This window comes from Balaenoptera musculus, chromosome 7 (genome assembly GCF_009873245.2).
Source record: "Balaenoptera musculus isolate JJ_BM4_2016_0621 chromosome 7, mBalMus1.pri.v3, whole genome shotgun sequence".
NCBI lineage: Eukaryota > Metazoa > Chordata > Mammalia > Artiodactyla > Balaenopteridae > Balaenoptera > Balaenoptera musculus.
Window position 1 is genome coordinate 94,546,214 of NC_045791.1, and position 15,106 is coordinate 94,561,319.

General features: G+C 56.4%; 1 protein-coding gene across 1 annotated transcript in view; it reads right to left on the reverse strand.

Moving 5' to 3' along the window:
* The window catches only part of CFAP65 (cilia and flagella associated protein 65), a 39,391-nt gene that overhangs the window by 10,140 nt on the left and 14,145 nt on the right, over positions 1-15,106 (reverse strand). The window contains exons 7-21 of the mRNA XM_036857670.1: positions 14,669-14,891; positions 14,051-14,316; positions 13,393-13,593; positions 12,804-13,163; positions 10,475-10,612; positions 8,786-9,031; positions 7,991-8,215; positions 6,956-7,114; positions 6,577-6,727; positions 5,992-6,120; positions 4,725-4,938; positions 4,285-4,413; positions 925-1,101; positions 567-633; positions 318-428 (exon numbers count right to left, since the gene is read on the reverse strand). Coding sequence (XP_036713565.1) covers positions 318-428; positions 567-633; positions 925-1,101; positions 4,285-4,413; positions 4,725-4,938; positions 5,992-6,120; positions 6,577-6,727; positions 6,956-7,114; positions 7,991-8,215; positions 8,786-9,031; positions 10,475-10,612; positions 12,804-13,163; positions 13,393-13,593; positions 14,051-14,316; positions 14,669-14,891 — 2,796 coding nt within the window. The remainder of the gene's footprint in view (positions 1-317; positions 429-566; positions 634-924; positions 1,102-4,284; positions 4,414-4,724; positions 4,939-5,991; positions 6,121-6,576; positions 6,728-6,955; positions 7,115-7,990; positions 8,216-8,785; positions 9,032-10,474; positions 10,613-12,803; positions 13,164-13,392; positions 13,594-14,050; positions 14,317-14,668; positions 14,892-15,106) is intronic.

A 15,106-nucleotide genomic window follows, 5' to 3' on the forward strand; every position in this document is an offset into this window, starting at 1 on the left:
TGTGTATGTATGTATTGGGTTTTCCAAAATATATTAGTGTGGCTCATGGTCAAAGAAGTTTGAAGAACCCTGTGTTAGAGGAAGGAACTCCCTGCTTTTGCATGGGAATGAGGCCTGGCAAAAGGTTTAGCACCAGTGCCAAGAAGCTGAAGCCTCTCGCCTTGGGTCTCTCCCAGTTGCCCAGTCTTGGGGTTCAACCTGCCACCCCACCTCTTAGAGTGAGGGCAGGGTCCTTGTCATCCTGTCAAGGGCTGATACAGATACACAGAGATCAATACTTAAGCCTCCTGGTGACCAGGACAATGTAGACCACTGACCTGCCTCGGGGGCAGTGTGTCGCCGATGGGGACAGGGATGAACTGATGGCTGGTGGAGGTGAAGTGCACGTACTTCTGCTCTAGCTTCACTGTCACACCTATGAAATTTAGCTGGAAATAGAAAGCCTGTGAGTAGCATCCTTCCCTGGGAGGAACTGAAGTACCCAGCAGAGAGATCAGGACCCCCATCTCTCTAGGGAGCACGGCTCTCTCTCGGTTTTCCAGGACAGGACCAGGGCTGGGCCTCACCAGGATCTCCCGGCCATGGGACACCTTGAAGAGCACCGGGAGGCGATCAGTGCCAATGAACAGGTGGCTGGAAGGGAGGAGAGAGTCTGGGATGAGTTACTGAACCCTGGTACGAGTGGGAGAACAAGAGGTCATGGCACACCTATGGCTTTGGGGGCAGCTACGTGGAAACCCCTGAGCTGGGATGGGGCAAGAGGAAAATTAAACCTCCCCTGCAGGTGGGAAGGCGGGGCCTTCTCAGGGTGGTGGCCACTCAGGGTACCCTGGAGTCACACAGTACAAGGCCAGCTTCCTCCAGGAGTCGGGGGGAAGGGGGTCTCCAGGACTGGAAGTGCAGGGCAGGCGGTGGGGGCAGCACCTGTATTTGAACTCCACCATCTGCTCTTGCCCAGGACTCAGGCTCCCAGCCTTGGGGCTGATGGAGAATATGCAATTGTCCTGCACGCGCATTTGGTGCAGCTCGGTGCAGTCAAACTCCACCTGCTCTGCCCACAGCTCCAGGTCGATCTGCTGGTCACTTGGGAAGAGGAAGGCCCTGGGAAAGGGGTGCAAAGCAGAAGGGGTGGAGCCTCTCAGTCAGAACAGAGGCAGGAGCTCTGAGCCCCAGGCAGGATGGATGGAGGCCTTCTCTTCATCTCCCAGTAGGCAAGCTGTCCCATGCATGGCTGGGCAAACGCGGCAGTTGTGGATTCTCATTACATAATGGCCCCCAAACCCAGGAACAGAAGCAGGGTCCTGGTGACTAAATGGAAAGTGGAGATTGGGGCTCCCATTGTGGGTGCCAGGGGTCAGGGTGCTGCTTATATATGTGGGCCACTATGAGCTGGGCACGGACCCTGGAGGGGTTTGTGTGACAAGCTGTTAGGAAGGGTCATTTGAGCCACCTAGGAATGCCAGCAGCACCAACCAAGCGTCCCCAAGAGGGCTAGTAGTCTTGAATCCAAAGCAAGGCTGGGCATAGAATTAGTGCCCCTGTAATGCCTGGTGCTGTACTAAAGCAGATACTGCACTCTAAATGGTGACCAAATAAGTGACAAAGGGGTCCCAAGGTCACAATCTGAGAAGAAGGATCCCTGAACTCTCAGAGGGATGGCACAGAACTGTCCTCAAAACTGGCAGAGGTTATGATGAGGGAACAGCCAGAAGGGGGAAAGAAAACAGCCAACACATCTGAAAAGGCTCAAGGGGAGTTGGGAAATGCAAATCAAAACTCCCTTGAATCAATCTTAAATATTTTCACATCTGAATCATGACAGTTACATCCAATGCTGGTAAGTTTAGAAAGAACGGACATCTTCGCACACAGGTAGGGAGAGAAGAAATTGCTACCACCTTTTGTTGTAGGAATTTTGACAGCATCTTTTAGAATGCTGCGGACTGCGGAAGCCTGCCAACCTGTCCCCCTGCCTCAAGCCATGAATCCTTCTCAGAAGGAGAAGGAGTCCAAGGCCCTGCCCGCCCCCCTATCAACGTTGCAGCCACACTGTGCCCTCTTCTCTTACCCATGTCCGCGCTAGGCCCTCCGTCTGGGAGGCTCTTCGCAGCCTCTCTGCCTCTGCTCCCTGGGCTGCAGGTCTAGCTTGGCTGTAGCTTTCTCCAGGAAGCCTTTCTCATGTGCCCTCCCCCACCTACCACTTCCAAAACAGAGGCAAGTGGCTGCACAAGCCTCTTTCACAGCACTTGTCACCCTGCACCAAAAGGTTGGTCCGCCCCACCTGGAGGTCAGGGCCTGGGCTCATCTGCATTGCTATTCTGAGCTCTGGGCCTGGAGCCTGCACCTAGGAAGCCCCAGTCAACATTTAGCCAATGACTTAATGAATGAATGAGGGAACAGATGATGTTAACCCGTGTGTCTGATGCCTGTGAGGGATCACCCCTTAAATGCACGGCAGGTTTTCTGTCCTGCCTGCTGCTGCCTGCAGGCCAAGTCCACACTCCCCACTTCTTACTGGTCTTGGCAGGAATAAAACCTTCAGTCTGTTCCTTATGAGTTTAGCCGAGACCCGGCTAGAATTTTCAAAAATAGCCTTCTAAGAAATTGAAAGGAAACACAACAACACAGAAAGACTAGGAAAGTCAAGCCTTCCAAGGAAGGTTCCCTGCGTTTGGAATCCGGGAACAAGCACGGACTGCCTTCCTGAACCTCCAATGATCTCCCAATGGACGGCCCAGCTCGGTGGGCACTCTGCCCGGCTTTCCTCCACCCCAGTTTCCAGCGACCTGGACCCTCTCCATAGAGAGTGTGAGCTGGCTTGCTCCTAAACAAATACACACGCATGCACAATCCACCAAAGTACCCTGCTCCACACCAGGACACGGGCCAGCGCCGCTTTTCCTGCCCCCACTCCTGAGCGCTGCAGGGCCTGGCTCCCAGCCACTCAGACAACCCAGGGAATGGCAGATCCCGAGCTCCAGGCGGGCCCTGGGCCTTCCCCACCAGCCTGCCAAGCTTCCCAGTCACTCAGGGCCAGGAGCCCTGAGTTACTCCCAGTCCCAGCCCTTCTCACACAGAAGCCGCTTAATGAATCAGCTCCCCCGGCATCCTCCACCACAGGGAGGCGCAGGACAACCCAGAGAGTACAGGGTGACCACTGCACCCCGGAGGATGCAGCCCCCCACCAGCCTCACCCACACGCACCCCATGGCTCGGCTCAGGCAGGAAGGTTCCTGAGATCACAGAGGCCCCCCCACCCCCGCATATGTTCACTCTTATCCACTCACTACCATGCCCAGGCTGGGCCCCTGGCTCTCTCCCCTAAGCCTGACCCAGATGGGGACACTTCTTTCTCACCTCCATCTAGCCAAGCAAAGTTGGAAGTCATCAAAAGGAAGTTTACTAGGAAATCAAGGCGCGTGGCAGAGGAAGGGAGGGGAAAAATGAAATGGCACTGGCATGGAAACAGGATGCTTACTGGGCACCAGTTTGGGGCCCCAGTGGGAGGAAAGCCAAGCACAGGAAGGGCCCAGCTTGGCGGGCTCAGGTCTTCAGGCCTGGGCCCCATGTGACTGGGGAAGTGCAGCCTGCCCCGTGGCCAGCCTCGACCCTTCCTGCAGCTCACCTGGCTCTGCTTAGCCCTGTCATCTCCCTGACAACGGCGCTGTGGCAGCAGAGCACCGTCCTTCCCTGCCAGAGACCCTCAACTCACCCCCCGTGCAGGCCCGGCCCCCATTGGCCTGGGGCTCTGTCGGGGCTGCCCCAGCGCCTAGCACAATGCCCGGGATGCAGGAGCACCTCGCAGCTTCTTGCTGACTAACCAGTGTAGGCAGGGATTCTGGAGTTGGACAAATCTGGGCTTGAACTTGGCTCTGCCTCTAATGGCTGAATGCTCTTGGTTGAGTCCTTAGCCTCCCATCTGTGAAAGAGTCAGCAGAGGGGGATTTTTTTCACAGGGTTGGTGTGAGTCTCGGAGAAGAGGCTCATAAAGCCCAGTGGTTAGCGTGCAGCAGATGCGAGACGCTTACTTCTCATTTCTTAAGCTCTGAAGATGACCCTGCCAGTCTCCATAGGGTGATTCTACCATTTCTGAGCCTGTGGACCCGACTCAGCCAGTGACAGGTCTGGTGTCCTGCTGGGCGGTCCTAGTCTCACCCTGGCCTCTACATCCATCAGTGGGGGCGGGGGGCACACTTCACAGACACCAGGCGACCAGAGCTACCACCAGCAAGAGAAGGCCTCCAAGCCCCTGTCCCCTGGGTCCCCCGGGCATCCCCTCTGTACCAGTCCAGGGGCACCACTCCACTGTTCTTCAGGGCCAGGAGCACCACAGAGGGTGGGGCGTCTATTGGTGCTGCCCCAAAATTGAAGTTGAGCTTCAGAGGGGTGAAGACAGAGGGGATCTGGCTGGTGCTGTGTGGAGCAGAGAAATGGTCTCAGAAACAGGGCTGGGGACAGGATGGGGCCCTTCCAGGGGTGGCTGGCTTGGCACCCATCTCCCCACAGGTGGGAAATTGGAGAATCTGGGAGTCAGGGGCAGGGGTGGGTCAGCACTTTAGACCTCAAGCCCATCCCTGCCTTCTCCGTGCTCCTCCGGGGATGGGCAGGAATTGGGGAGGAGATAGGGAGCCCCTTCTGGGACAGGGCCTGGGGCTGAGGGCATGGACGGAAAGCTCCAAGAACATCCCCAGACAGGCCCTGCCTCTCCCCCAGGCCCACCTCACCTGTGCCGGGTGGGCACTCTGTAGGTGAGTTCCCAGGGGGTGGGGTCGTGCTCCAAGTAACTGTTGAGCAGGTCTAGGGAGAAGAGGCGCCACAGGTGCTTCCGGGTGATGCCCTCGGCACTGCCCATGGAGCAGATATCCAGGATGGAGAGTAGGGGGTACACGGCCATCAGGGACACGCGACACAGCTCCTGCTTCTCCCCAACCTTGTTATCTGGGGGAAAGCGGTGTGGGAGAGAGGGGTGGGCTCACCTCCCAGCTCCCCTGGGGCGGGACGTACAGGCTGAGGATGCAGGGGTCCCGGGAAACCTGTCCCAGGACCCTTGTCAGGGGCAGACTCTGGGTTACTTCCAACAACAGCCAAACTTTATCTGATACTTTCTATGGGCCAGGCACTGTCCTAAGTGCTTTGTAAACACCACTGTGCACTGTTTTCAAACTATTGATAATACTTACTAATGGCTTTATTGAGATATAATCTATATGCCATAAAATTAACCCTTTTAACACATACAATTCAGTGATATTTTTTGTATATTCAGAGTTGTGCAACCATCACCACAAATTTTAGAACATTTTCAGGCTTTCCCAAAGAAACCCAGTACCAAGTAGCTGTCACTCTCCGTTCACCCCTGGCAACCACTAATCTACTTTCTGTCTCTGTAGATTTGCCTATTCTGGGTGTTTCACATAAATGGAATCATACAATGTGTGGCTTTTTGTGACTGGCTCCTTTCACTTGGCATAATGTTTTCAAGGTTTGCCTGTGCACGATTATTATCCCCATTTTACAGATGTGGAAACTGAGGCATAGGGAGGTTAAGCAAGTCGCTAAGATTACATGGCTAATAAGTGCTGAGGCCAGGATCCAATTCCAGGGAGTCCACACTCTTAGCCACTCTCCTGTGCTGGGCTCCTAGCAGGCAGCCCCGGGGCAGGATGGTAACAACCTCATTTTATGAAGGAGGAAACTGAGGCCCAGGGCAGCTGAGGATTTGCTTAAGATCCCACAGTAAATCAGCACAGCGCCCAGCTCTTCACGTTGAGTCCTCCACAGCTCAGGCACACACAAACGGACACCCACACATACAGATGTGGTTGGTATGAGGCATATTCACCAGACACCCAAAGGCACACCCTGGCACACTCACACCCACTCTGCTAGCTCTGTCTGAACCCTTGGCATCCTCCCACCCCAAGTCCTGGTCACACAGTCCTCCCCCTTTCCTCTCTGGTCCTGACTCTCCGTGCCAGATGGCCCAGGTACCTCTGTGGGAGAGGAGAGAGTAGCTGATGGTCCAGGAGTACTGGGAGCGGTGTTTGGGACAGGCGGTCAGGCAGATGGTGTCCTGGGACCGGGGCGGCATGTTCCCCTCTGTGCGGCCCAGCTGCAGAGCTGCTCAGGAATGACCGGGTGGGGTCAAGGGCAGAGGAGGCCCTCAGTGCAGCCCAGAGAGGTCCAGCCTTTCCTCTTGCTCCCCCCCAGATACTCTCCCCTGGACCAGCATTGCTCTGGTTAGAGAGCAGGCCCTGAGCCAGGAAATGGGGAGCAGAGTGCTTCCTCCAGATCAAGACAGTGTGAGGACGTGTCTTGGTGTCACTGGCATCTGCTAAGCACTTTGCGCCACCTAGCTGCTCAGTGAGGCAGGCGCCACCAGTAGCCCCATTTTACAGATGAAGGAGCTGAGGCTCAGAGAGGACAATCACCCGGCAACACCACACATCTAGGAAGTGGAAGCACCAAGTTTTAAGCCCTGCTCTGCCTGCCCCCAAACCATGGTCTGGTTAACCAGTCTTAACCAGCGCCCCTCATTGCCTGCCTCCCAGCCCAGTCCCGCCCAGGCCTGAGTACCGAGGGGGCCATTGCCGACAGCCTCAGGGCTGCACTGCTCCAGGAACAGGCGGTAATAGAGGGTGCAGTTGCCATCGTTCAGGAGCACCAGCATCCTGGTCTGCTTGCTGTTCACCAGCACGTTCCCAAAGTCCAGCTCCTTTTCCTTTGCCTGAGGGCCAGAGTCAGCCAGGCCAGGGTGGGGGGCTCCCCCAGGACCATGGCCCCGTCTTTCCCAACCCTGGCCTCAGAGAATCCCCAAGGAAGGGCAGGTCCAGGGGTGAGAGCCGGGGGGCCAGAAGACTCCCACCCCCTGCGTTCAGACACCCTGGGGCCTTCCCTCCCGCATACGCCCTGGTTGCCTGCCCCCTCCCCTACCCGCCGGGGTCCTCCCACTCACGGAGAGGCTGCTGGTGATGCCCAAGCCCACCAGCCGGAGCATGTAGTGGGTGGTGGCGGAGGGCTTAGTGTTTGGGGGCAGGCCAGCTTCCCAGACCCACATCCCCACTCGGAACAGGTACTTGGTCTCCTCCAGAGGGCTGAAGGTCCACGTCAGCGTCTGGGGTCACAGAGATTAGCCCTGCATGGGGGTCTCTGGGAACCCCTGCCCAGGCTCTTGGACGTCTAAGGTCCCGCTGCAGAATATCAGGCTATGGTAACCCATTCTGAGTGTCTCCCCGTGCCAGGCACTTACACACATCATGTGCTATGTTATCTCCCTTAGCCCCACGAGGTAAGTGATATTATTTTAGTGCCTCATTGTCTGATGAGAAACTGGAGACTCAGAGAAGTGGGGTAACTTGCCCAAGGTCACATAGCTGATGAGGGCGCTTGGTAGGAGCTGGGGTGTGAACTCTTGAGGTTGACTCCAAAGTCTGTGTGGTCTCTCGCCTTGCAGATTACTACCCCCGGCTTCTAACAGACACCGTGTGTTGGTGGTTCTTGGCTCAAGTTTGGTTTCCCCAACTAGGAGGCCCTAGACCAGGGATGGGAGTCTGCTAGTTTGGATCTCATCCGTGCCCCCTCCAGGGACCTGCCACTTTGACGTCCATGAGCCCTCTTCCTCACTCCTTAATGATAGCCACCCATTTGGCTCCACACCATCTCCCAGTGATCTCACCACTGTGGGGACCAGGGATGGAGACTGGACTCGTTTCTGGGCACTGACATCAGAAACCCTGCTTCAAGTCCCAGCTTTGCACTTCCTAATTCACAGTCTCCGTAAATGGCTATTTTCCCCCTCTAAGTCTCAATTCTTCTTTGTAAAATGGGGGTGTGGTAACAATCATACCGACCCATAAGGCTGGAAGAAATGACTGTGGATTGAATGGGAAAGTAAGCCTGCCCCCTGATAGGCATGCGTAAGAGACGATGGTGAAGGTGAGGGTGACGGGCCCCTTCCCTCTGGCCCTTGGCAGTGTGGCAGGGCACTCACAAGGCTCTCATTGGGCTGGATAATCCCCCTGGTGGGCTGGACGGCCAGCATCTTCCGGTGCTGCTGGGAGACCCTCCACTCAAACTCCAGAGGTAGACGCGAGGGGTTTTGGAAGGTGAAGAGGCTGGTGGAGGAGCAACCCACCCAGGTGGGCTTGAAGAAGACGCTTTTACAGGTGTCCAGCTTCAGCTGCAGCGGCTCCTCCCGGCTCTGCATGCTTACCTCCTGGGGCCAGTGAAGGGAGGACGGTGCCCTGACGTCACCCTGCAGCCCTGGCTCCCCCAAAAGTCACGGGCGGGCAGCTTTTCTCCCTCGGAGAGGGCAGCAAAAGGCCCTCCACCAGCCTGCGCATGGGCAGCTTCTGCCAAAGGCAGAGTATGTAGTGACTGACCCAGGAGATAAGGAAAAGAACTCAGGGACTGAAAGAGGATGTACAGACCATTTCATGGGCCAGACATGGGTCCAACACCCCGGGCCCTTTCCCTGCCCTGGCCCCAAACACCCTTCTACCACCTGCAGATATGAGTCTTGGGTTGCCCCCAGTCCTTCCTTGGGGACCTCTGCACCTCTTTTCTTGTCCCGACCCCATAAGGTGGACAGGCAGCGCCCTGAGGATAGCTGTTCCCAGATGTGGCCGAGGGGTCTTCTCCCTGCCGTGCCACTTCCTGGAGGAGGAATAGACCCTGAGCTACTTTAGGGGAGCTTTAGAGGCCAGTCCCGGAATGTGGCTTTGAAAAGGAAAGCCCCAGACTATGGCCCCCTCCCGAGGACCCAGTCCCTACCCCTGCCTCCTACCTTGAGATACTGGGGGCAGAAATTGAACTGCAAGTAGAAAACATGCTGCTTCCAGGAGGTGCCCTTGGGGTAGGTAGAGATGAGGAAGATCTGGTGGGCCCCAGGGGGCACGAGGCCCGAGCTGGGCCGTAGGGAGATGTCCGAGCTGCTTCTGGGGGCCAGGTTGAAGGTCAGCAGCATGGAGCCTTTGTTGATCAGGAGCAGGCTGCGGTAGGAGGGTTCGCTGGGGGACACTGCAGGAAATAGCTGGGTGCGAGAGAAGAGGGACGCATGCTCAGATATACACGCCCTGCCCATCCCCCCCCCCCCCACCACACACACACTCAGGGAAGTCTGTGTGGGCTTGGGTGGAGCCATCTCTCAGGAGATCCAAGATGTCTCTGCACAACCCAGTCAGTGCCCTGGGGGCAGGGAATGGAGGGACACAGCGTGGCACCAAAAAATGCTTCTGTCCTCCAGAGACCTCCAGGCAGAGAGATGGGGTGGCCACAGGAACAGGCTCCAGGAAACTCAGGCCCCTGAGACCCCCCACCCCAAGTTTCTTCCATCTTAGGGCACCCTCAAATCATCCTTTGGAGAACCCAGTTTCCGAGATCTTGGTCCAGAAGCTCTGGGGGTAAGCAGCCCCTTCTAGATGATTCTCATGCTGGTAGCTGAGGGGAACCCCACTCTGGGAAAGGGAAAGCCCCAGCAATCCCAGCTTCCAAACATTCCTTAAGCATTTAGGGTGTAGCCAGCACCAGGCAAAGAGCTGGGCCGGGTACCAAACACAAGGCTGAAATCGCTGCCCTGGGTGCCCCATCCAGCTGGGGCGATGAGCACCGTGTATGAGGCGGGGGCGGGGTGGGGGTAGGGGGCAACATGGGCCCAGAATCTGCTGGATTTTAGTAAAGGCTACAAACTGCTGCGAGGAACTGGCCAAGGGAAAGTGGTGGGGGTCAGGGTCAGCGAGGGGGCCCCTGTGCAGTCAGGAGGGCTTTGGGAAGGGGTGCCCTTGAGCAGAAGTATAACTAGTGGGGGGGGCAAGATCACCCCAAGCACATTGTCCAAAAGTGGCACCTTTCTAGCAACATGAGGCGTGGGGAAAGTGCAGACGGATGAAAAGACTGACGATGGCAACGGAACTAGGAAGAGGCAGCGCAGGAGAAACCAGGATTAGAACTTGGCCACCTGGCTCTAGAATCTATGTTTCTCAGGCTTGCGTCATCCTGAGGCTCAGGTCAAACGGGGCCTCCAAGGGCCCTTCTGAGAGACCTGGGAATCATGACTCCCTGAGGATGGGGTCCAACCAAGGGGCGGGTTCTGCGACCCCTCCAGGGCTGGATGATCCCCACGGGCAGGGGCTCATGACGTGGGTGGTCATATCCCTAGCAGGCACTCAGTAAACATAGCGAACGGAGGAGCTGGAGACTTTTAAATCTGAGTGAGAGGACCGGGGAGTATTTCAGGTGGGGCAGGCCGGAACCATAGGTCTAAGCCCCAGCCCCTTCCCAGTCCCAGTGCTGCGGTCCAGGAGAGAGTCCTTGATGGGCGCAGAGCCCTAGGGGCTGGCAGTGGGGAGGTTGGGACAGCCAGGGAGGGTGCTCGACATGTTTCTGAGGCCATCAGAGACAGGAGAGGGATCTGCAGGCCACGGCAGAAGCCAGGCTCCCCTGTTCCACCTCCCGCCGCTGCTGGGGCCACGCTCACCTTGGGCGCATCCAGGGTATACTGAGGGATGTGGTGCTCCAAGCCAGCACAATAGCTGTGGCCTCGTGCCCGGAGCCTCAGGCACCAGGACGGGCACACAGTGCAGTCTTCTTCGATATTGTTGTAGCTCCGCAGGACCTGCAGGAGGGCCGGACCCATGGATAGGCTGAGTCCTGTGTCTGACCCTGTGGGGCACCCCAGCTTGCCTGCCCTGTACTGCAGGAGCCCTACATGGGGCCCAGAGGGAGGGGCCCTATGGAAAGACAGCGCGGAGAACAGCAGTCATAGCAGCCCCTCCCGCTGTGCGCCAGGCCCTGCCCTGAGCACTCAGCACTGAGCACTCAGCAAACGTGCTCTCTGACCCTCCCAGCCAGAGGAGGGTGGGGCTGGGATGTGAAAGCAGCACTCATCCTTCAGGAATGTGCTCAGAGAGCACTGGCCAATAGAAATATAATGCAAGCCACAAGTGTGAGCCGCAAACGTCATTTTAAATGTTCTAGTCCCAGCAATCCCACTACTGGGCATATACCCTGAGAAAACCATAATTCAAAAAGACTCATGTACCACAATGTTCATTGTGGTTCTATTTACAATAGCCAGGGCATGGAAGCAACCTAAGTGTCCATTGACAGATGAATGGATAAAGAAGATGTGGCACATATATACAATGGAATATTACTCAGCCATAAAAAGAAACGAAATTGAGTTATCTGTAGTGAGGTGGATGGACCTAGAGTCTGTCATACAGAGTGAAGTAAGTCAGAAAGAGAAAAACAAATACCATATGCTAACACATATATATGGAATCCAAAAAAAAAAAAGAACCTAGGGACAGGACAGGAATAAAGACGCAGATGTAGAGAATGGACTTGAGGACACGGGGAGGGGGAAGGGTAAGCTGGGACGAAGTGAGAGAGTGGCATGGACATATATACACTACCAAATGTAAAATAGATAGCTAGTGGGAAGCAGCCGCATAGCACAGGGAGATCAGCTCGGTGCTTTGTGACCACCTAGAGGGGTGGGATAGGGAGGATGGGAGGGCGACGCAAGAGGGAGGAGATATGGGGATATATGTATACGTATAGCTGACTCACTTTGTTATACAGGAGAAACTAACACACCATTGTAAAGCAATTATACTCCAATAAAGATGTTAAAAAATAAATAAATAAAAAATAAATGTTCTAGTAGCCACATCAACAAGGTGAAACGCATAAAATTTATTTCAACAATACATTTTATTTAACCCAGTTGATCCAAAATCTTTTCATTTCAACATATAATCGATATATAAGTGATGCAGGAGGCATTTTGCATTCTTTTGTGCTAAGTCTTAGAAATCAGTGTGTCTCCTCCCCTTACAGCATATCTGTTTGGACTAGACACAGTACAAGTGCTCAGCAGCCACATGTGGCTGGTGATTGGCATATCGGACAGCACAGGGTTATAGCCTGTAGCCTAAAAGTCTGACAGGCTCAGCAAAGCCAGGTGTCCACAGCCTTATTCCTACAAACTTCCGAGTTCCCCCACTGCCAAGATATTAGAACAGAGGCAACTAAAGACTCAGCTTTGGGAAAACTTCTCAAAAGTTTGGGTATGCTCCCAAGTTTATAGATGAAAAGACCAGGGCTCAGAGACATTAAGGGACGTGCCCAAGGTCACAGAGCTGGTAAGGGACTCTGACCTTGACTGCACAGCTCTCCTCTTCCCTGGGCCTCAGCACCGAGCCACTGGGAGAGAACAGCAGGGTGGGTAGAGCAGAGAAAGGAGGGAAAGGGCAGGATAGACTGGAAATGAGGAGGGAGTGACACGTCTGGGGCTAAGAGGCTGGGCTGGGACAGCCTGCTCAAGGGAAGTTGGAATAGAAGCCCCTCCCTACACGCACCTAATCACCGGGTGCCCCTGACTCTGCCCCCCAGGCCCTAGTTCCTGCCCACAGCTCTTTTAGCGGGACCACTTCCTACTTCAAGGACTAGAGAGAGGCCAGGAGCCACCCCGCCACACCAACCAGGAGCCCCAGGAAACTATGCGCACCAAAATTTTCCAAAGGGCTTGAGCCCCACTGAGTTCTCCCTCTGGAGGGGGTGGGAGGCACATGTGAGTGAGACATAATCAGTTGGGCCAAGAAGCCCCTCGGCCAAGGCAGGCCATGAGCCTGGGAAAAGACAGACCACTAAGGCTGCAGTCCAGCCAAGGAGACAAGAAGAGGGAGCAGATCCTGGCACGGAGAGGATGGATCCTACTTCACCCCATCACCCCCTCCGACCCCACACCCTGCTGTTCAGGCTCCAGGGCAGAGAACCCACCCTCTCATCTGCCCACACACCTTATAGACAGCAAAGGCTTCAAGCTCCACGGCATAAAGGCAGTTGGGGTGAGGCGGCTGGAAGTGCAAGCGCATGGCCGTGGACTTGAGAGGGGGCACATCACAGGGGTTTGGAGTCACCCAGAAGGGGCAATCAGCCCTGCGTGTCCAGGCCACAGTGATCTTGCCTTTGGTGTAGTTCATCAGGCACAGGGGGACAGGGTTGGGGTCCTTGGGCCTGGGGCAGGCACCAAAATCCACCTCGACAGGCTCAATGCTGACGGGCGGGGGAAAGATGGCCATGTCGTTGGTGCCGTCGAAGAAGTACTCGGTCATGGGGGGGATGAGGGGATACTGCGGGGCTGGTTTGTCCTCCAGGTCCTGTGTGGGGAGAGCCGGTTGGCGGGGGCCCAGCTGCCATTCCTCCTGCCGCTGCCCCTCATCCGCATGCTCCTTTCTGGAAAAGGCTACAAGAGCTCCACACACGTCACCCCCGACTACTAAGGGTACCCACAGGGCTATGGAGCACAGGACTGCCCAAGAATTGAGAAGGGGGCATGAACCTGGGAAGGGTAGATGGCCCCCGGGGCCCCAGAGGGGTCCATCAAACCTCAGTGGGAATCATCAGGGCACCGTTCTTATCCTGCTCCAGCTTCTTCTCCCTCAGCATGATGCCCAGGATGTCAGGCGGGTAGAGAGTCAGGCCCCGCACCAGGTGTGTGCGGTACCAAGCGAGGTGCTGAGGCCTGAGGATGGCCGGCTTGGTGCTGTCTGAGTGGCACGTCCCAATCAGGTCGAGGAACAGTGGGTCCTGCGACATTTTTCTGTGTGAGGCTAGATTTGAGCCTCCACTCGCCACCTTGGCCAGAGACCAGCTGGTCAGGGCACAATTTGTACCAACTTGTCCAGGGGCCTGTGTTGGGGTCGTCACTTCAAGGCCCTCTGCTCTGCACATGCTGCATGGGGCGAGGTCCAGTCCCCCCTACACCAGCCCATTAGCAGCATCAGCAGCAAAGTCCTCGGCCTGGCAGCAGTCACAGTAAGACTGGCCTACCCACCCGGCTCGGAGCGAGCATTCACATGTCCCTGGCCAAATTCTGGCTCCAAAAGCCAGGCTGGGGCCCTGGAGGTGATGATCCAGGCAGACAGCCCTGGAAGTTCCAGAATACAGGGGACTGAGCACCAAGCACTGTCTTCATTACTGGGCCTTGGATTGGCCCCTCCAGCTCCCCAGGGAGACCCTCCTCACCCCCTCCCCCATAGCTCACCTGGTGGTGGATGAAACAGGCCACCCTCCGAAAGTAGATGATGGGGTGAGTGGGCTGGAAGGCACAGTGCAGGGTCATGCGGGCCTTGCCCACCAGGGTCCCAAAGGCAGGTCTGATGCTGAAGACGCTCTCCTGACAGTCGATGTCAAACTGGAAGTGGGCCGTGCAGTCCGACTTGTTCTCAATCCACAGGGACTGCTCCGAGCGCTTCCCAAGGTTGACCCAGTTGAAGTCGACACAGTAGTACTGCAGGGACACGTCAGGACCTGGGCGGAAGAGATGGGGGCTCTGTGAGTGGGCCCTGCCACCTGAGTGGGGCTGGGGTATCAGCCTCCCCGAGGATATGTCAAAGGGTACCACTGATGGGAGATGGTGCTGCCTGGAGACAGAAGATTGGGTTGGAAAGGCCTGAGCGGACCACCAGGTCACCAGGGGTGAGCGTGGGAACAATATCTCCAGGTGTCTTCCACTGGTTCCTCACTGAGTCCACCAGGGGGCAGCAGACACCCAGGCTGAGGGCAAGGAGGCCCTGGGTGACTAGGAGCAGGCACTTGCCAATCATAAGCATGGGCTGCTCCTGTCTCCAGAGGGAGTGCAGTAACCTGGGATTGCCAGTACCTCTACAGAAACCAACGACTTTGAGCAGGGTTTGGGAGGCACAGCCAGAGGGCATGATGGACAAGTAGTCCATAGTCCTGACGTCCAAGGTCTCGGGGTGGAAGAACACTGACACGCATTTCTTCTCTCCTGGGGGCACGATGCCATGGGCCGTGGGGCATGAGAAGGCCTCGTCTTTGGCCAGCATGTCTGGGGCCACTTCGATCCTGAAGGGGGCGCTCACCTACGGGGCCAGGTGGGGACAGGAGGTGGTCAGGTCACAGGGTGGCTTGTCTGTTATTACCAAGGTGCCCAGCTGAGGGGGTGAGGGCAGCTGAAGCCCCACCTGTGCCTCAATCATCAGCTTTGATCGTGGAACAAGGCTGCCTCTGCCGGGAGGAAGGACGGGGCCGAGCCGTGTGCCCTGCACTGGGACCACCCAGAGGGGGCACCTTTTCC